Source organism: Periplaneta americana, chromosome 12 (genome assembly GCF_040183065.1).
Source record: "Periplaneta americana isolate PAMFEO1 chromosome 12, P.americana_PAMFEO1_priV1, whole genome shotgun sequence".
In the NCBI taxonomy this organism is placed as follows: domain Eukaryota; kingdom Metazoa; phylum Arthropoda; class Insecta; order Blattodea; family Blattidae; genus Periplaneta; species Periplaneta americana.
The window spans coordinates 121012144-121034851 of record NC_091128.1 but is presented as its reverse complement, the minus strand read 5'-3'; the positions used below and the strand labels follow the sequence as shown (position 1 = coordinate 121034851).

Sequence of the window (22708 nt, the reverse complement as noted above, 5' to 3'; positions counted from 1 at the left end):
GTATCGTGGTGTAAGGCATCATGCCTGGACTTGAGTTGTGGAAGGAGCAGTGGTTCGAATCCTCATGGGGAAGGAATTTTCTCATGAAATTTCGGCCATCATATGCAACCTGTGCCCACCCAGCATCGTGATGAATTTGGGGAGCTATACTAGGTAGCAAAATCTGGTTTTGAAAACCTTCTATAACATCGGGGAAGGATCATAATGACCACACAATACCTCTATACCAGTTGGATGATCGTTCACCTCTGCTGAGGTATGTAGACGTTAGGCCAGCAATTGGCTGATTGGCTTTGCCCCTTCATGGACTGTCGTGCCACGAATTATTTAATATGTGAAAAACACACAAGCATGTGAAATTTCATTAAAATATCTCAAAAACTTTTCGTGTTATCAGGGAAAACCAATTCAAATTTTAACGTTTCGAAAAATGAACGAGCCACCAGCATAGCTCAGTCGGCTAAGGTGCTTTCCTGCTGATCTGGAGTCGTGCTCGGATGCAGGTTCGATTCCCGCTTGGGCTGATTACCTGGTTGGGTTTTTTCTGAGGCTTCCCCAACCATAAGACAAATGTCAGGTAATCTATGGCGAATCCTCGATCTCATCTTGCTGTCACCAAAATCCATCGACTCTAAATAACCTCGTAGATGATATAGTGTCGTTAAATAACCAAGTAAAAAAAAAAGAGAGAGAGAGAACGACAAAGAAATTTTGAAGTAACGGTGAAATGATAATGGGGAAAATTGAAGGGCATATCTCAGACACTATTAGAGAATTATTCTAAGAAATTCTTTCACCATAAGAAAGAGAATAATAAATGTAATTTTTTTTACTTGTAAAGGTGTATATCTCCCCAGAAGTAAGATTTTACGTCATTATGTCACGTTCACATACAGGGTGGAAGTAAAATAATCCTGCAGATTGAAAGGGACGATAGGGTACACGTAAATGAATAGAAAACTTATACCATATTACGTTTTGTGATTAAATGCATGGTTAATTAGAAAATTGAGTTGAAAGTCTCAGCAGTCTGGTAACATTGCCGCTAACACACTGCTCTTTCTTTTCGTAATACAGATATAAGAGATCAATGAATTCAGACCTGTCTGTCTAGGTAAATTTCTCACCTTCCTCTTTGACTACAACATTGCAATCTGTTCGCATCATTCAGTGACTTGAATGATTTTAAAATTAAATTTACACGAAAACCGTGCATGCTATTGAAATACGCCACATGGTTCTTTATTAGATTTTCTATTGATATAGTAAAAATTACGATCCTACTCGCAATGGTTTCCAAATAAAAAGAGCGTAAAACATTTGGGGAAGGAAACATTTTTTTTTTCTAAGAAAACTGTTAACTTTCCATCAATATGGTATTACACTTTTTTGTTACATACAACATGAGCTATTCGCTTTGAAAATCTGCAGGGTTATTTCACTTCCACCTTGTATATACTAAGACATTTTCAGCATCTACACATTCTATTACTTACATAAATAGTAGACTATATATTATTAACATACTGTCCCCCATTTACATGTATTTTAGCAACATTGAGAATATATCAATTTTGCTTATTTGCTTACCTTGTAATGTTATAAAAGAACTTTTTTCTTATGCAACAAGACTTTACAGCTCTAATTTACAGCATGGGATACACACATGTAGAATGCATTCCCAATTTAACATAAAATATTAACGAATATCCTCCAGAGAATTGGGTGAATGGGGAGCTTGAAGCTCCAAGCTTTCATAATTTTGGCATAAGCGTCATGACATGAAATCAAAGAGGGTCTGGATATGTTCCTGGGGAATCTCCTTCCACGCAGTTTGTATGCAAGTCCACAAAGCATCAAGAGTGATGAACAAGTTACCGACTAACCACATCCCAGACATGTTCAATGGGCGAGATGGAAGCAGTTGTTCGTTGAAGAAGGCTTGCACAATCCTCATCACATGTGGCCAGGCATTGTCCTGCTGAAATATGGCATGTGGAGTTGCCTGAAGGAGGGACAGTACTCGGGCTCTAAAACCTCCCTAATGTAGTGGTTGCTATTCAGATTGGCCTCAATATGTAGGAGGCGAGATCGCATATTGTATCCAATGGCATTCCAAACTATCACATTAGGCGTTTGTCCTCTATGCCGCTCAACAATGCAGGCTCTCAGATTGTGTTCACCACGGTAGCATCTAACACGTATGCGGCTATCATTGTAGGACAAGTTGAAGCAGGACTCGTCCGACAACACTACATTTTGCCACTCAGCACGCCAGTGACGGTGTTCACGTGTCCATTGCAGTCTGAGACTTTGGTGGTTTCTGGACAATGGAAGCCAACGCAACGGCATGTGAGCCACTAGTCCAGCTCTCAAAAAATGGCGACTAAGCGTTGATGCAGACAGGTCCACAGCTATTGCAGTACTCCAACGTCGACTCAACACTGTGGATGAAGCTGTACAGTCCGTCACGGCCATGCGAACAAGATGGCGGTCACATTAAGTGGTCCAGTACCCGCTCGTCTCTGCGTACGACCCTCTTCTATCCACTGGTTCCACACACACATCACTGTTGTAGCAGCATGCCCTGCCCTGTACGAGCCGAAATGTCATGGTATGACGAACCTGCTTCCCAGAAACCAACCATTCTGCCCCATTCGAACTCACATGCTGATATTGTGCCCCTTCGCTTCGACGAGGCATACTTGCACTAGCGTTCACGTTTCCACTTCATTTGGAAGCTTTGCACTAACTCATCTTGCTGGTGACACAACAGACGTCACTGTTCGGTCTATATGTACGGCATCTTTCTGGAAACTTAATCAATTGTTGGTGGTACACTGTTCTACACATCTTCCGAGTTTGGAGTCGTTTGGGCCATTCTTTCTGGGTGTTGCACTTTTCACAAACAGTAGTATACATACTGCTCGTGACAGGAACAGTTTGGTTGTGAGATGATAACTATGTATGCGTGGACTTGGTTAATAAAAATCTAAACTAATCAAACCTATCTTCGTATATGCAATATGTGTAACCGTAGCTTGAAGGAAACTTCTTGATTTGGAATGTGCACGTGAAAATAAATCCAGGTAAGAATCACGCTGACACTGCATGAGAGGTCCGCAGATGTGCCACAGTCAAACTGTTCCTTTCGCGAGCCCCTCCTATAATTATACTCGGAATAGCAGGTAAAACTGATAAAAAGTTATCAGAGATTCATCACAACAAAAACAACAGCAAGGGTGGCGGCAACAGTAGCAATAATAATAATAATAATAATAATAATAATAATAATAATAATAATACCGGTGATAATAATAATAATAATAATAATAATAATAATAATAATAATAATAATACTGTAAGGAATGGTAAATGGGAGAAAAGTTTGGGGCAGAAGAAGATATCAGATGATAGACGACATTAAGATATACAGAGTGTTTCAAAAATAGAGGGCATAATTTCAGGTATGTATTCCCCATATGTAGATAATACAAAACGTTGATTACAACATGTGTCCGGAAATGCTTGGTTTTCGAATTATGGCCTTCAAAACAATGATATTCACCGGAATGTTTTTCTTCCTGCAGATATGTGCCATGCAGTGGCGTGCATTCTGGGTAGGCTAGGTCTGCTGCGCCTACCCAGACAGACAGGAAGAAATTTATTAAATTTGTATTTAAAAGTAATACTGTTAAATTAAGAAAGTCTGCAGAGTCCTTAACTAATTTCAGCAAATTTTGGCTTGGCATCCTATTTTCATTTCCTTTTGGTTGGTACTGTACGTCTCATTTCAATTATTGTCCGCTGTGTGCTCGCTCTCGCGTCATCTTTCGTCACTGGAGAGTTGGGCAGCTCGGCTTGCTGAGCCTCCCTGGCCCTGCAGTGAGCGTAGTGTTTCCCTTCATAATCAGTACATTAGAACAGCTGGCGCATGCGCCCTGATTTACGTGTCTTGCCCATTGCCGTAGTACGTTAGGCTGGTAGGCGCTAATGAAAGCGCTTTTGGTGATGAAATTACTGTATTATAGTGTTTATTTGAACTTCTATTGGTAAAGTGAGTGTGTTATAGAGTTTATTTAAACAAAGTGAGGTAAAACTAGTGCGATATTGTTGTAATATGGCAGAAGATCACTGTATAATTGAACAGATTTTTAAAAGGACTTTCGGTTGTAGATCATTGAACAAAAAAGTTGAAATTGTAACTGTGGGGGGAAGACCAGTGCCGGCGCTTCCGAACTTTAAGTTTTTACATAAAGAAAAGAGTAGAGAATATTTACGTTATTTCAATGTGAACCAATATGTGAAAACTAATTAGCTAACAGGATGCAGTCATTATTTTGCTGGCCATGCTTATTAATTTGTAACGATTTTTTTAGTAGGTTATTTTACGACGCTTTATCAACAGCTTAGGTTATTTAGCGTCTGAATGAGATGAAGGTGATAATGCCGGTGAAATGAGTCCGGGGTCCAACACCGAAAGTTACCCAGCATTTGCTCATATTGGGTTGAGGGAAAACCCCGGAAAAAACCTCAACCAGGTAACTTGCCCCGACCGGGAATCGAACCCGGGCCACCTGATTTCGCGGCTAGACGTGCTAACCGTTAATTTGTAACGAACAAAGTGTGTGGAACAAAGAGGGTTATAATAATTTAAATAATCTCAGCAATGCCATTGTCAAACACGAACGATCGCAATGTCCTTTGCGTTCGGTTGTTCAGCTTTCTTGTTTTGGAAGTGTTCGTATTGACACCCAACTTGATCAACAATTGAAATCGGATGTGGCACGTCACAATGAAATGGTGAAGAAGAACAGAGAAATAATGAAAAGCCTAATCGACACAACGTGCTTCTTAGCCATGCAAGTACTGCCGTTCAGAGGGCATGGCGAAAGTGAAGATTCACTTAACAAAGGCAACTATATAGAATGTTTACATTTGTTGAGCAGCTACGACACTACTCTTCGAGAACATGTAGAGTCGTCTACAACATTTAAGGGCACATCAACAGAATTCAAAATGACCTGATAGCTGCTATCAGTGGCGTGTTGATGGAATCTATTAAGAATGACATTTCCATGGCCCAGCATGTTGCAGTTATTTTAGATGAAACATCCGATGTAAGCAACAAATCACAACTATCCACCACTCTCAGGTATGTCCATGACCAGACAGCACAGGTTCAAAAAACGTTTATTTCCTTCGTTGATGTGAGTGCAGATAGATCCTGTAATGGTTTATTTAATCATGTAATGGACATAGTGGGATCTTATGATATTAGAGACGAATTAGTTGGTCAAACATATGACGGTGCGGCAGAGATGGCTGGAGAAATAAATGGACTTAAAACCACAGTTCAAGACATTTATCCTAGAGCTCTATTTGTTCATTGTTTCAGTCATGTCCTAAATCTAGTCTCATCTCAGTCAGCTATGAGTATTAAGGAGTGCCGGATCTTTTTTTCAGACATTGAATGGACTAAGTAGCTTCTTCTCCAAGTCTACAAAACGCGCGCATGCTCTTACTGAATATTCCAACAGAATAATTCCAAGAAATGCACCCACAAGATGAAATTTCTCTTCCAGAATAGTCAATATTGTAAAGGAGAACCGTAAATTGCTGGTGGACTTTTTTAAAAATATACTCAACAACTCATCAGACTGGGAAAGTGAAACTGTTGCTCTTGCGCGTGGATATTTGTCTTTCCTTTCAGAGTTTGAGACCAAATTTCTTCTAAATGTGTTATCAAAGATCTATGCATACATTGACATTCTGTAAAACATTCTTCAAACGAAGCATTTGGATATTCTGTATTGTGTAGAAAAGGTCAATGAAACAAAACGTATTGTTCTACATGAGAGATACAGATTTGATGCATTATGGAGTGATGTTTGTAATGAAGTCGAATGTGAAGAAGTGCCGCGAAAAAGAAAATGCCTGGAAAATGATGTCATAAAATACAGGAGAATATTTAAAAAAAAAATAGAAAATGTGACAAACCATATTACAGATAGGTTTGGAAATCTCCCTCAGTTGGAATTTATTTCATTGCTTGATCCAAACAAATTTCAGTCTTATAAATTAAATTTTCCTAATTCCGCCCTGGATGCGCTGAATGTAAAGCACAGTGCAGTGTTTGATATAGTTCATCTAAAAAATGAATTGACAGTCCTATATTCAATGGAAGAGTTTCGTGGAAAATACCCTCATGAACTGGTGACACATTTAAAATCAAAACAACTCCACACAGAATTTGTCGAATTGTACAAATTGACCCTACTGGTTTTGACCATACCAAGCACATCTGCATCTGCTGAGAGGTCATTTTCTGCCCTTAAGCGGATTAAATCACTTCGAAGATCAACTCAAGGGCAAGAAAGATTAAGCAGTTTAGCCTTGATGTCCATTGAGAAGAAAAAGCTGAAAGAAATCTGAAAATCCCCTACATTCCACAGCGATGTCATTGAGGAGTTTTCTAAAAAGGAACGCAGAATGGAGTTCACCTTTAAGTAAATAAGGTATGATTTATTTAATTACCAATTTATTTTATCATTAGTTTCCGGAAGTTTCTGTTTTCTTACCCTCCTTCTGGCTGCTGCTCTGGTTTGATGTCAGAACTCACTAAAATTATATCAAATTATCAATATGTTCGAGATATTGTAAGTTGTATACCTATGTAGCATGCAAACATGAAGAGCCTACCCTAATGCAATAGGTTGCGCACGCCACTGGTGCCATGACAGATGATATTAACAAAGGACACTCTGACAGTTAATTCCGAGGCGAAGGGTACATTGAGTGTTATGTTTGGCATTGTACTGTTACATGTACTCAAATCAGGAGCTGGCAGAAGTGCACTTCATGTCTGGTAAGGCTGACAGCAGTGCTGCGCTGGCTTGTCATTTGTACCAGGAGAGGTACTCTGATCGATGGATAGGTAGAGGTGGTCCAATTGCTTGACCTCCACGCTCACCTGATTTCAACCCTATCGATTTCTACTTGTGGGCCATTTAAAATCATTGGTGTATTCGTATCCGGTGCCTGACATGAAATCCCTTCAGAATCGAATTGTGGCAGGTTGTGAGGAAATATGCAATACTCCTGGAATTTGGGATCGTGTTTGCAGGGCCATGAGACATCGATGTGAGGCCTGTATTCAAGCAGGAGGTGGACATTTTGAACATCTGTTGTAAAGGCAACTACCTGCGAGAAGAAAAACGTTTCTGTGAATATCACTGTTTTGAAGGCTATAACTTGGAAACTAAGCATTTCCAGACACATGTTGTAATGAACTTTTTGTATTGTCTGCATATGGGGAATACATACCTGAAATTATACCCTCTGTTTTTGAAACACTCTGTATGAATCATATGAGACAAAGAGGAATGCAGAAAATAGAAAAGACTGGAGAATGTGGGTTTACAGTGAAAGACCTGCCCTTGGGCAGAATACTATTAATGCATGGATAATAATAATCATCATCATTACCGTCCTTGCAGATATTAGACCTAGTGGTCTGTTACGGTCTCCATTCATCTTTTCATGAGGCGTCCCAAAGATCGTCTTCCATATAGTATATAGCGGAGAATTTGTTTTGGGAGTCTGGAACGGTCCATCCTATTGACATGGTTACGCCATTTTTGTCTATAGTGGTTGAGATGTTCAATAATATGATATAATATAATAATAATAATAATAATAATAATAGTAACAATAATAATAAATTATGGTACTAGCAATAATGTTGGAAGGGAACAGAATCTGCCGAAATTAAGAGGATCGAACTTTTCGTTCTAAAAGTGTATTCATATTAAAACACATGAAAATTCCTTGTTTGCCAATAAATAAAATAAGTTTTTGAAGCTTTTTCTTTCTAAGGTATTTTCCTGCTCTTTCCCTGTAAACCGTATTATAATAGTAAAGATTTAGCTTAGTCCTGCGTCTTAATGTCATGGTCTAAGGTGTCATGGCCTGGACTCACATTACAAAATGAGCACTGATTCAAGTCCCCTTGGCGGAAGAAATTTTCTCATGAAATTCTAGTCAGTGTATGGGACTGATGCCCACTCAGCATCGTGATGAATTTGGGGAGCTGTAATAGGTACTAGCAAAATCTTGTTCCATGAAGGAGCTATGATAGGTAACAAAATCTGGTTCCATGAATCAGCTGTAATAGTTGGGGAGATCATGTGTTAACCACATGATGCCTCTATACTGATAGGATGATTGTTCTACTTTGCTGAAGCATGTGGATGTGAGGCCAGCAGTTGGCTGGTTGGTCTTGATCCTCAGTGGGCAGTTATGATTCCACCCTCCCAAAAAAAAAATCTATATACTGGTTTATAATTACATTTTCTTAACTTATTGCTGGATGAAGTAGCTATAAGCCTGTTTGTGTGTTATACCTGTTATGAATGAATATAAGCTTACCTTGTATATTGTATATTTATAAATACGTGCGTGTGTGGTTTTTTTTTTATATGTTTGTCAATGAAAAGTTGTTTCAAACACGAGTTGTTCTAGTTCAATGGAGAATTAATACTGTGGGTATATCTTTCTTGTAACCTTGTTCATTAAGAAGATACGAGTAATAACTTATTTTTGTAAATAGCCCCATGTACTTTTTATTCAATGAATCATTTAACCTCTTCAAGGTCTGTTCAAAAATATATCACAATGTATCATTGTAAGAAACAATACATTGAGTGGTGCGAAAGAATTTGGAAATCATAGTGTACGTACTTACTACAAGTCTGATGTAAAATGACACTTTGTAGCACTTTGGTATACTTGCTAAAACAGTATATTTACATGTAAAAAATGTAGTGGTGTAAGATCACGAGCATGTACAGGACAGCTAACTGGTTTATCTCATCCAGTCCACTAGACCAGATTATCTTTGGTCTAGAATATGACAGGCCCTTAAGGAGTTATGTGCCTGGCATTCATCATGCTGGTACCACATAATCATTCTGTACCTCAAAGGTATGGCCACTAAAAGATCAAAAAGAATGTTATTAAAAAATCTGGCACATAATCTGCCATTTAGAATACAATATATGAAATAAAGCCCATTGACGGTATTGCTGTGGTACAAGGTGTGATTTTTACTTTGAACTTGCAGTAAGCACGTACACTGTGAGTTTCCTATTATTTTGCACCCTCAGTGTTTTGTTTATTATAATGGTACATTGTGATACTTTTTTTAACAGACCTTGAAGAGGTTAAATGATTCATTGATTAAAAAAATACATTGTCCATTTTGAATCTTACATACACTATTTTTGACACTTGAATATAAGTAATTGATTAACTAGTGGACTTACTCGTGTTAATTATGTAAGTCTTTGCGGCTTACAGCTGTTTCGGTGCTTCATCACGCCATCCTCAGAGCCTACTAGACCTCGGCGTCATCTCAAACTTCTCTGCCTGTTATGTGGGTGCATTTGATTGCTGAAAGGTGTTGAAAAGTGGAGTCAAATAGTGTGTGTGTACTGAAATTGATCTGTGTGTTGAGAATTTGATCAGGGTGTGTTTTAGTGTGTTTGTATATTTCGTATTGTTCTAGTGTGTTGAGTTTTTGGTTCTTGGGTTGTATGTGTAGGATTTCCATGTCCGCATTTATATTATTGTATGTATGATTAGCATTGGTTATGTGATTGGCGTATGTAGATGTATTGTATCCTCTGGTCTGGACAGACAGGCAGATCATTCCAAACACGCTACAAAGAACACATTAAAGCAATAACCAGAGGACACAATACATCTACACATGCCGATCACATAACCAATGCTAACCATACATACAATAACATGAGTAAGTCCGCTAGTTAATCAATTATTAAAATACATTGTGTCGTTTAAAGAAATGAAGTCATTACTCATCTTAATAAACATGGTTACAAAGAAGATATACCCATTCTACTTAAACAACTTTTTGTTTGAAACAATTTATTTTGGATGAACAAGATAAATGGGACACACTGTATATGTGCACACATTAACATACATATTAGGTACCTTTGAGATTATTTCTTTTGAAACATTATTCTTCTAGATTGAAGTTTTGTTTGTTTGAGTCCCTTTTTTTTTACCATTCCTATATAATGTAATATTTCAAGTTTGCTTTTATTTTTTTCAAGGTGAGAGAAGTACATGGGAAGAGGATAAATCAGACATTGACCCAAATTATGCCACATCATTTGTGTACAATCCTCATGTATCACTGTCTTTGGAGCAACAACGTGAAAGACTTCCTGTATTCAGGAACAGAAACCACATCCTGTACCTGCTGGAAAAGTTCCAGACACTAGTACTAGTAGGAGAAACTGGCTGTGGCAAGAGTACACAGGTGCCTCAGGTGAGCGAGAGTTAATTGTAGAAGTATTTACATAATGAGGACAACAGTGTGTGAAGGAAAGTGCCATATTTATTTTGTAATTCTTTGCAGGATGCTATTTTAGTCCAAAACGAGAAAAGTATTTTGTTAATAATGCTGTTGGACTTAATAGAAGTACATTAAAATTTTGTTATTGTTTTTCAGTGTTACATGTTTTCTGTGTACCACACTGTTTTTATTGTCTCATTGTCATCGTCACAATTGTCTTTGTCTCATAATGCGATTTGTGTAACAAAGAGAAACCAGTTCTTGGAAACAAAACATCTTGAATTTCTTTGGAATAAAATATAAATATGGCATTTTATAGTGTAATGTGCTATATTTGCTATAATAATTCTAGTCTGTTTTTATGGTGCAACATGCGGAGTTTGAAGAAAGATAAATAATTTTGATCTACATATCGTTCTCAGACTGATTGTTTTAACCAATTATATATTTGTTAAATTTATATTATTACAGATAAATTTGCACTATCTAGGTAGGCTACATTCATTGCTTTTTACATTGTCATACTCTGACTGTATGCACAATTATTGAAATTTAAACAGGGCTTGGATTTAACATATTAAATTGAAATATAAATTCTTTTGTTTTTCTCATTTTCTTCTTCTTCATCTTTTCCTCTTCTATTTTTTTAAATATAATTTTAAATAACAAGTTATTTTCTTTCATGGAAGTTATAATAATGAAACTCGAACAGTCTCCACCACAGGAGGAGGTTAGGAATGCAATTATTTATTTTTCGTTTTATTGTTTCTGTCAGTATTAATTAAAGTAGTATGTAAATTTTAATACCATTAACAAATTTTGTGAGTATAATTGGAATAATTGTAAGTACACAAACTTAAGTCTTAATTTTAGTGACTTAATTATGTTGATATTATAGTAACATGTAATCCTGACTAAGCATAATTATTTTTATATATTGTCTTTTCTTCTTATACCGTATTAATCACTACTTCGTCGTAGTAAACTGAAAGATAAGATAATATTTTCGGTGTATAGTAGGAATTTCCAATTCACTGCAGACTAAAGCAAGGAGATGCAAATATTACCTAAAGTATAGGGGAAATATTGTGATACTGCAAAAATTAGAAATAGAGATTTTCGCGAAATATACGTTTTAATTATTCCCAGTACCAAATACTTGATTTTGAGCATGCTGTCTGTCTATCTTCCTGGCTGTTCATCGTCTAAGCTAATAGGCGTATTTTGTTCATATTCAGTATCTGTGAGTCAATTTATCCAGGAATAATGCACATAAAATAAAATAATTATTTTTAGTAAAAAGTAAAAAAAATAAATAATGGCCTAACTAGGACTAGAACTCAGAGTACCTGTGTGTCAGGCTGATGCTCTAGACCAGGGGTGTCAAACTCAAACAGGTGTGTGGGCCATAATATAACGTAATCAAGAGAGCATAGTGGACAGCCGATTGAAACAAAAAATTTCAATGTGGGATTATAGGTCTATATTGTTGTTATTGTTTAGACAACTGTCCGAAGACAGGTCTGAACCTCATAAGTGATACCACTAAGGAACCACTCATGAGGCAACTAGGCCAGGAGAAAATGGGGTAGGGTGGCAGTTTCTTTCCCCCTCCATTGCATACATTGCCGATTACCTACATATTACACTAATCAGACTTCAGATGTATGCAAACAGTTGTTCTTTCTCTGACACATATCGTCAAATGAGATGTATTGCTTGATAATAGATGTTCATATCAGCCAGAATCTCAATCAGAGGAAATAGGCCTATAATATATTTTATCGAAATTGGTATCATATAAATTCTACTTTATTGGAAACTTGGTACAAAAATAATAGAGTAAATGAACAAATAATACATTAAAAGAACAGACATACACCACTATGTGAGCATGCTATTAAAATAGTTTATATCGGCATGTACCTTGTACTGGAAGTCTGGCATCGTTTCTCACCTACCAGAGTCCTGGTTTAATAAACTCTCATAATACTTTTTAAATGTTCATCTATAAGCTGACTTCTCAATTTGGAATTGTTCAACTTTAAGAGGGATAAAATTTGTTAGCAAATATCGATGTGCTGCCGAACATTGAAAGTATTTAAGCAGCATTTATTTTTATTGTGGAATACTTTTTATCTAAGTATTTTGAGTGAAATTCAGGTAAGAGTACATTTGTAAATGCATCTTGAAGAACTGAATCACACTGGAAATCAATTACCGCAGATCTGGGCACAGCAGCAGTGTTGCCAACCATATAATATTTTTAACCCTGATGTGATATGCAATAACACTTATAGGATAAAAAAGATAATTTTGTTTATGTAAATGAGATTAAGTTGTTTCTCTCTCTAACAAGTAAAGTAGTATTTTTATTTATACATAGTCTTTCATACAGGTTGTGGCAAAAAGACCTGAAGTTTTTAGACTGGCAGTAACTGTGGCTAAGACAGTCGCGCAGCAGTGATAGGATTGAGAATGAATGCCATTATTGATGTAATTTCAGTAGCAATGGATCCTTGGAACGAACACATTACATCAGATGTTTGCCATGAAGATGTTTTTAAAAATAAAGATGCAGTAGTTCTTATGCAGCTTAGCTGCTGTTAACATTTCACTGTGAATAAACATGGACAGGTTCCCCAGCCTTAACACAATTTTATTGTGAGTAAACAATTTCATAACGACTTCTTTTGCATCAGTAAATGACAGTAATGCCTCTTTTCGATAAAAAAATAAAAACCAACTTACATTAAAATACAACTGTGTTGTCTCATTTCAAAAACAATCAGATCTTTTTGCCGGACTCTGTACTTTGAAATATAAGTGTTACGAATATTTAAAAAAAAAAAAAAAAAAAAAAAAAAAAAAGAAGAGTTGTTTTAACTAGTGCTGTATACTTTGTGCAGGGAATGATACTGAATACATTTATGTGATATAATAATGAGATTTGCGTTCGAAATTAAGCGAAAGAAGTTTTATATTCATAATGTGATGCATTTTGTTTTAGTTTAGGGTTTTGTGCATTTCTATATTTTGGTCTGTCTTTTGCTTCTCAACTTATTTTCTCTTTCGTTTTCTCCCTCTGATTCTCTAATTTTATTATTATGCTAAACTGGTGAAGAATATTTACTTACTTCAGTTAATTCAAGACAGTAATTATTTGCACATTATTGTTGTTTCGTCAATTGTCTGAAGACAGGTTTGAAACTCACGAGTGACACTAATAAGGCATCATTCATGAAGGCAGGAATACTTATATTTAATTTCGTAGGTGTTGTCATTCTTTTTCTATATAAAACATTGAAAAACCAATTGAATTTCGGTATGTTATAGTTAGAGCCCAGATGTTAGGCAAAATGCCTTTTTTAAACTGAGTGTATGTATGAAAGACCTATTAGAGATAAACACGTTTCCACACATTTGGGGATGATAGGCTCAATTTTTATTTTGTCTTTTTTTTTGCCTATTTTAGCTACTGTTGCCTATTTTAAGGTCAAATGCCTGTTTTTTTTAGCCTTTTTACGTCGTTATTGTACATTTTATATATTTTTAATACATTCAAAATAAACCCCACATAAATTATATCAAAAAACAAAAAAAGAATGGTTGTACAAATTAAAAATATATATTCACCTCACACAAATATTTGCTGAGAATCTTATTCTCCAGCAATACATATGTTTCCAAGATGTCGTAAACTTTTCTCCCCTACCGATTTCATCTTTTATGTCACTTAACAAAGATATTTGAACAGTATAACCTTCAGTCTCAGGTCACTTCGGGGTTTACCAGCAAAAGAAAGGGGATGAGGGAAGTATTAAAAGCATGTCTCCAGGTCCCGTTACTATTGTCGCTTGCACGCACAAGTCACGCGTATTTTGAAGTCTCTAATCCCTTCTCACATAAGTTTGCTCCAATCACTTCAGTAGAAGTAGAAAGATCTTTTTCCACCATGAAATAACATTCTCTCTGACAGGCGGCTCACTATGACAGTTGACAACTTAAAAAAGCGTCTTGTTGTGACATGTAACCAAAGAAAGTGAGTACCGTATGGGATAGTTTATTAAGTATTTATCTATTTTGTGTCTTTTCCATGAGTAATAAATGCCTATTTCACTGCCTATTTTTACTGTTTTTAGTGCCTATATGCCTGTCTATTTTAACAAAATAAATGTCTAAACATCCGGACTCTAGTTATAGTAGATTTGGGAAAATAATTTATCTCCAACCCAGAAAGCAGCAACTTTGGCTATCAGCAAGTATGTTCCCATGTTTTGGTTATGGAGACAGTGCAGTCAATATTGGTGAGCCGTAAGCCACATTATTATTAATGTAAAATATTATTCAATGTAAGCAGTTTTTTGGTGAGTTAATAGAGAGAAAGTGTACTTTTGTCTTTTTCCAACAGAATAATTCTGTGACAGTACAGACAACTAACTTACTATTCTATGGACGGACTTCATACAGTGTTAGTGAATAGAATTAGTAGGAATGTTTGGCCCCCCTTGATCCCCTACACCAAAAACTATGATTTAAAAAAAAAAATGATAGCAGTAAAGGGAAATGTATTTCAAGATTAAATTCAGCACTAAAAGTACATTGGATGTGTCCAGTTCGGTGCAAAAGAATTTTTATTGTTCAGTGTTATTTTAATCTTTTCACGCAACTTATTTCATATATCTCATCTTCATTGTGGCTACAATATTTTTCCTGGGCGCATGTAATATTTAAATTGCTACCACTAACAGCGACTGAGTCTTAACATTACAACTAAGCAATGTTGCTTAAGTTCGAATGTCTCATGTTGTTCTGGGCGGCTAAAAATCTGCACCATCCATGAACCAAAGTGTCTGAAAGGAGGTGTAGTCGGTATTTTCAATATTGATCATTACATTCTTGTCCCCAAAAAATCGTAAATTTTAAATTTAATTTCCATAGTTTCTATATAAGACTAAACACTTAACAAAACTACTGTGCAGAAGTCGTAATTTTTGTGTATTATGGTGTTACAGTATTGAGAAAAAACTTGCATAACATATGCAAATCACATTTGTCATATGACTTGTTTATTATGGAGGGAATATTAAATGATATGAACAGTGATAGAAACAGTTAGAATTAGCAGTGATTAGAGCTACAGTTTTAACAGGTACAGAGTAGCACATATAACAGTTGGGTATTTTCGTTAGATTAGGTTATCATTTTGTAGGAAGAGTGTCCCTGACGTTGACAACTGTCATAAACTTACGGTACGTAATATAGACTTGAACTGAATATTAACAGTACAAATGGGAATAGGAAAAGTAACCCATAAAGTTCTTAAGGTAATATTTGGTAATTTAATGCTGTTCATAAATACGAACGTTCTTAATGAGTAATTCAAATTAATTTCAGTAAGACGTGCGATCTTTTCATTTTTATGACATCTATGACCTATGTACTGTGTCGAATGTAGAAAATTCAAAGAGTGGTTGACTGAAGAAAAGCTCTTAACAGTGTTTTGTAAATATTAATGACGTCATTTAAGATTTATTGAAGGATTTGGGGCAGTAGGGTAAGTAGACAGAATGGAATCATGTTTGATAAGCAAAAAATCGCTGTTAAATTATAACGTATTAATATCGACTATTTTAAGTATGGAATTTTAGAACATTGCTTCTTAGTTTATATTAATTATACAGACAAGTTCTGATTAGAGCCTTCTCACTTTGTGGAAACCTTGTTGTTTAAATAGCCACAACCTAAATTGAGAATTTCCTTTCCTTCCTTCAGATACTACTTTCTTTGCTTGTGTTATAATGAAATGTTATTAGTGAGACGTAATTTATAGAATTATTTAAGCAAATATAGTAATAAATAGAAACGGTATGTAAGAGAGTGGAATTTAAAATTAGAATCATTAATGTTCTTAAGTGTTCATAAATTTTGTTTATGTGAAGTAAGAACAAACAAAACATGATTAATAATTACTTCAGATTGATATTTAAATTTAATTTTCACAGTTTTCCTTGCTTTTCTTAATTATATTGAAAGATTTGCAACTTTTCTGACTTTTTTTTTTTTTTTTGTTTCAAGAAAATGATGCATTACAGGTTTTGTAGTTCTGTAATTTTGCTGCTATGCTAAGTGTGTATTTTCTTCCATGTGCATTATTTAATGTATAATTTTGATTAAATATAATTACGATTAATTGATAATTCATTTTTTTTTTTTTTTTTTTTTTTTGTAAAATTGATACATATTTCGAGTAAACTGTTGTACTGGGTGTTTCACAATCCATCTGTTACATTTTGCTAGTGATTTCAAATTGATGTTACTAAAAATAATTCATGATATCCTATCTACTGTACAATTAATACTCCTAAAAGTGGGCAAATGAAATCGTCTGTTTTTTTTTTTCCATACTTCTTTTCAAATAACAATATTTTCAATACTTATTCCGGAAATTAATGAGTTTACTTTGTTAATTTAAGAACTTGGAATAAATGTAGAGACTTGTGTTGTATGTTTCACAGTACCTATATACAGTAAAACCTTGAATTACGAGCATAATTCATTCGAAAACGTACTCTTAATCCAAAATATACGTGTATCACAGCGAGTTTCTCCATAAAAAACAATGCAAACTCAGATTAATTCTACGTAAAGATTAATTCGTTCATATAAAATACAGTATAACTTAGATAAAATTCAATACAATAGTGCAACACAAATTACTTTACTGTATTTTGTTTTTGAGTGTCTTTCACGGTTTTACTGCTTAGTAAACTTCTTGAACATGTAAAGAAAATATTTTCACTATCACTAACGGAATCACTTCTGACTGCTTGACTGACTGGAATCTTTTGCTTTGACTAAGAACGTATCCAATGACATCTGGTTTTGCCTTGTTTTGAGGATTTTGCAGAAATGTGACATTGCATTGTCATTAAACAGATTTATCACATGCACTGTTACAACCTTATCAGGGTGGTGAATTTGAACAAAATTTTGTACTGTTTTCCACTTTTTACACACCTCTTCAATCTCATTTGAAGCGAGGAATTCGTCTGCTCTTTTCTCCTCTTCCTCCTCTGACAAGATCCCATCCATTCTCTTTTGCTGTTGCTTGTGATTGTGTTGCTCATATTGCAAGAATCACTTGTTTATCAAACAAAAATGTTTCCTCATTGTTCGCTCATTTTGCAAAACACTCGCAAACCAAGTTAATCGTAATTCAAGGTTTTACCACAGTCTAGTATATACAGTCACGAAGCTTGAGTTGTGAGGGTGCTAGGAACAATAGACTGTACCGGTACTATTTCGCATGGTCTGTAATGAGGCGATATCAGCAATCCTAGTGGTTAGCAACTACCTATGGATGCATATTTACTACGTATTGAGCTTCGTGACTGTATATGCTAGACTGTGGTTTTACTGAATATATTTTCAAGAAATATACGACTAGAAACAGTTCATATTATATGAAGAATTAAACTATAGTACTTAATTATGGAGTTTGTTATTAAATCTGGGGTTCAAGAAAAGGACGTCCTTCTTAGAAATAAATCTGGCTACCTATCGCTATAATTCTGTTACGAAGGGGAATGATTTCTGCTTTGTAGGTAGTTTCACTTCAAAAATATAATTTTTCACATTATCGTCTAAATAATGAAAGAATTCCATTTAATTAAAGTTTTGATATGAATAGGTACTCCTTAGGAAACAGCTAACCAACTTTAGAGAAGAATTCTAAGTACTGGTATGAAATGGAAATAATTTGAACGATCTATAGTTCATTCAGTTGATGATTTCTTGCGAAAAGGAACAGCATTTGATTCCTGGCACACAGTATTGCACGAGATTTGTGGTGTTGCTCACTATGAGTTACGTTTTCATAAATGATTTATTCCTACCTCCCCTTCATTTCTCGTTTCACCATTGCTCCATTACTACCATGTCATCATGTTTGATAACTTTTGTAGCTTAGATAAGACATTAAAAGAAAGAACTGCAGTACTGAAATGTATTGCAGACATTAATTTTTTTAATGCATTTGTGCATATAACAATGTGATGGAATTTTGAATATTTACATAATATAATATTTGTGAAGTCGCTCTTTTCATGCATCTATGAATGTATTGCCTATTCTTAAGCAGTTTATGACTTATGTATTCATCTTTGTTTAATACCTTCCTGTAGTACAACAGATATATTGTGGAACATCCTGTTCGATATAAACTAGATGACTATGAACATTGATATAGCACTTATATTAGTAATTGTGCATGTGTGTTTTGTTGTAGTTTGACTGTCTTTTCCTTTCTTCTTTATTCAGGTGAGTGGGCAACCTCTTGCCGGAGTTATATTGAATTAGAAAATAGGTAACTGATATAAGATTTAAAGATTACAAAATTCCACCCTGAAGAAAAGATGGTGGGTCCTTCTTCTTTGTTTAGCAAAATCCTTATGGGTTGCATGTTTATCTTGTTTTTGTATTTCTTATACATGGATACAAGTTTATATTTTCGAATACAAAACTTTCCCCTCCGAAGAGAAGGTGACAATGCTACCTTACCAGAGTCAGAGTTCTTCGTCTCCTGTGATGTTTCTCCGCTGTGTGATGTAACAGTAAAGTCTATGCTGCTAGACCATGCCAACCACTATCTGTTCAGCCCATTAGCAACATTGGCTGACAAACTTTTCGGCATTCATCGCATAGAATACATAACACCAAATATGATCAGTGCATTTCATGTACTTGTGGCTATTGTGTCTGCAAAGTGTATAGCATCTGATTCACTGGTGACGCGAAGAGTGGGTGTTGGACTCTTTGAGTTGCGGAGCATGTTGGATGATCTCGATGGACATGTTGCTCGTGCACGCAAACACATCCGTGGAGAAACCTCTGAGATAGGATCTGTTGGTTACTTCGTGGATGGTTTGTGTGATGCATTAGGAACTATAGCATTATTGGTTGGTTGCCTAGTTTTCTTAAAGAACAACCCTCCAAGAAGAGGATACATGCAACTTCAGACGATAATCCCACAAGTGCTGGACGTCTCAAAGGACTCAGGTGCTGGTGTGACGTATAAAGGAAAAGTTACATCGAAAAAAGTAGTGCATAAACTGAGTTGTTTCGGAGCACAGATGCTGTTGAGTTCCACAGCGTGGAATCGATATATTGCCCTGTATCAGGATCTTCTCGAGAGGCGCAATGTGACAGAACAGCAAGCACAGTGTCAGATTCAAGCATTTCGGTCATCCCTCATGTGGACTGTTGCGTGGTTGTGGCGGTTGTTTAATCCACATGCCCTCATTCACGCTTTGCTTATTGCAATCTTTTGTGACAAAGTATGGGAGTTACTTCGTGCTGTCCAATATATTGGCTTTATAGTGCTCCTAGGTCTTATTTGCATTTCAGAGATGCACGTTCTGGAAGTTCAGGCTTTCATATATAAATCTCTTAGCAGTAACAGCACGACTGTGTGACATAAATAGGAGCTGAAAGGTATGAGTACTTTAATTTAACCACCACAGCATTTAGGTTGGTGAGATGGTTTTCAAGTATATTTTTACATGACATCACTTATTTGAAGACTATGCCATATATATATTTGGCAATTTTTTTTTTTTTTTGAGAAGCTATTTTTCATGTTCAGTGATGATTTTATATACATACTCTTTGTACAGTTGGCCTGTAAATTGTTCAACTATTAAAACGAATATATGTATATCTTACACTAGGTACCGTATATAGTAAATAATGCAGTTGATATATTATGTATAATGTATATGGTGTCTCTAATAAGTCAAGAAAAAAAAAAAGAGGAATATTAATTAGGTCATTTTACTGACGATTGTAGCTGTTGTGAAAGGTTTGATTACACTCTACATTCAATAAGAATGAAACTTGGGGTTTCTGGTATACAGTTGTGTAATTGTGGTTTATATATTGTTTAATGTAGTGATAACTACTGTTTATTGTGAATATAACAAAGTACGTACATACATACATACATACATACATACATACATACATACATACATACATACATACATACATTTTTCATTTATTCCTTCCCCCTCGTCTCTTCTAATTCCTGTTGTGCGGTGGAGTATAATCAACTCCGATCCATCATCTTATTTTTCATCTTTGTTCTCAAACTTTTGAACATATCAGGTCTCATAGTATATAATGTGAGTTATATACAAGAGTCATAGGTAGCAGAGCAAATTCTAATTAATTGATTGAACATTGTTAGAGATAAATATATCTGTATTTCAATATCGGAGCTTTAATTCTAATTTGAAATTTGCAATACAAACTTGTACCATTGGCACAGTTTGTCACTGAAGTGTGAATCTGAAGGTGTTAAAAATAGTGACATATGTGATTATGAAGGTGTAAATGTAACTGCGTGTACTTGCAGATTTTAGAATCATTATTTGCATAAGTAGAACAACTCGTTTCAAAAATGTGTAAAATGTACGATTCATTATTATGGAATGAAATTAATATCAGAGTTTAAAAAATATTTGACACCTTTTTTCACTGTAAAAACGCGATCATTCAGAAGATAAAGGTAATTAAGCAGTTAAAAAAACTTAAGAAATATGTACGTATTTGTTCTATGGTCTTTTTTTTTATTGCAAGAGAAAATTTCATATCTTATTTTCAACTTCTTCTAGGGATAGAGATGTCCATAAGGTGATAAATAAAATCTCTCAGTTTTTGAGTGTTATATTCTTGTTACTCAGATGTATGTTTTCAAGATACATGGTCAGAAATGATAATTTTGTTTGAAATAGAGAAATTTGATCCTAATTTTGTGGTTAGAAGTAATGTTTATTTATAAAGAGAAGTTGGCTTATGCAGCATAGCAGTTAACTCATTTTAAATACCTAATTAAAATTATTCCACACAGGATTTGAATTCTTTTTTTTTTTAATATGAATTATTATTTTGTGATAAGTAATAGTATATCTCATTGCTGTCGTTTGATACTTTTAAGGTAAATAATGCATACATAAGTTCTGTATTTGAATGTATGATTTTGTTTTCGTATATAAATTATAACTGTAAAGTTAATTACAATTTTCACTGGAATATGATCTTGAAAGAATATGTACTGTATAAATAAAATGAAATTTACCCCTTGTATTGTAACTAACTAAACCTTGAACGAATCATGAGGGATGTACTATAATATACAATTTTCCAGTTCCTATTTACTTCTTTATAATTTTTATTGATTCAGATATATTTCTATTTTTCAGAGTTGTAAATCTGTTGAAATGGAATTAAATGTCTCAAATAAATGGTGCTTGAAATAGTTTTTTTTTTAATATTTTTACACTTTTAAATAGTGAAGTTAAAATATGAGTAGTTTTTGAAGTAGTTTTCAACAATTTTGTTATTTATTCCTTTTGGGTTCTTGTCTTACATGACATAAGGAAAGCCTAAATAGGTGAGGTCAGTGTGTGTCTTTGCCTTCGCACCTTAGGTAATTTTGTATTCTATTTATGTCACTTTATAAATATCTACCTAGTAAATTTACCATTAACTGTTTGTATTATATTAACAAAGCATTTGGATTTTTTATCTTTCAGCTTCTTTTTCAAGAAAATTTACTTGCAATATATATAATTTTAATCATGTTGATGTGGGAGTTTGAGTATTTGAGAATAGTAAATTACACCTATTTTCGTCAAATGATAATAAGCCTAACAGTTTTCTCCTCTTTCTTCATTTAGTTTTTGTGCCAGTTTTCTTTTTCATGTTCAAGTTATTTTGATATACGTGAAGCTTTCACAGATCGAGAACATGTATAGAATGTTTCATTATTACATCACTGAAAGATGATCAATGTTAGGGAGAGATTATGGAACATGTAGCCGAACTTCTGCATGTAACTCTTTCTTTCAATATTTTCGAGGTCATATTGATCTGAAATCACTAGGTATTTGACTCAGTTCAAAAAGGTCAAGACTTGTTAGTGAGACAGAAGAACCTTGTTCTTTGATTGGTGTCATTGAATGAAGGAACTTGAATACAATATTACTCTGCAGTAGGTCTATTCGTTACTGAATTTGTAAAGTCACTCAGATGATGACCATGACTAATTTACTTTGAGCCTTTATTACAAGGTGACATTTTAAGGTAAAATTTCTAATTGTATACAAATTGACAAATTTAAGTACTTTTCCAAATTTGTTATTCAGATATATATTTTTATATTAATTGCTTACATGTTATGTTAGGCTATGCATTTATAATTATTTGTTGATAAATTACATTATTCAGCTAATAAGTAATGAGTTCATGTTGATTATT

General features: G+C 34.7%; 1 protein-coding gene across 3 annotated transcripts in view; it reads left to right on the top strand.

Annotated features, from left to right (window-relative positions):
• The window catches only part of LOC138710857 (probable ATP-dependent RNA helicase DHX35), a 132793-nt gene that overhangs the window by 53913 nt on the left and 56172 nt on the right, over positions 1 to 22708 (top strand). For 2 of the 3 annotated variants that reach the window (XM_069842019.1, XM_069842020.1), the window contains exon 3: positions 10143 to 10360. In XM_069842019.1, coding sequence (XP_069698120.1) covers positions 10143 to 10360 — 218 coding nt within the window. Of the gene's footprint in view, positions 1 to 10142; positions 10361 to 22708 lie in introns of those variants that run through there. The other variant, XM_069842021.1, reaches the window with a different exon arrangement.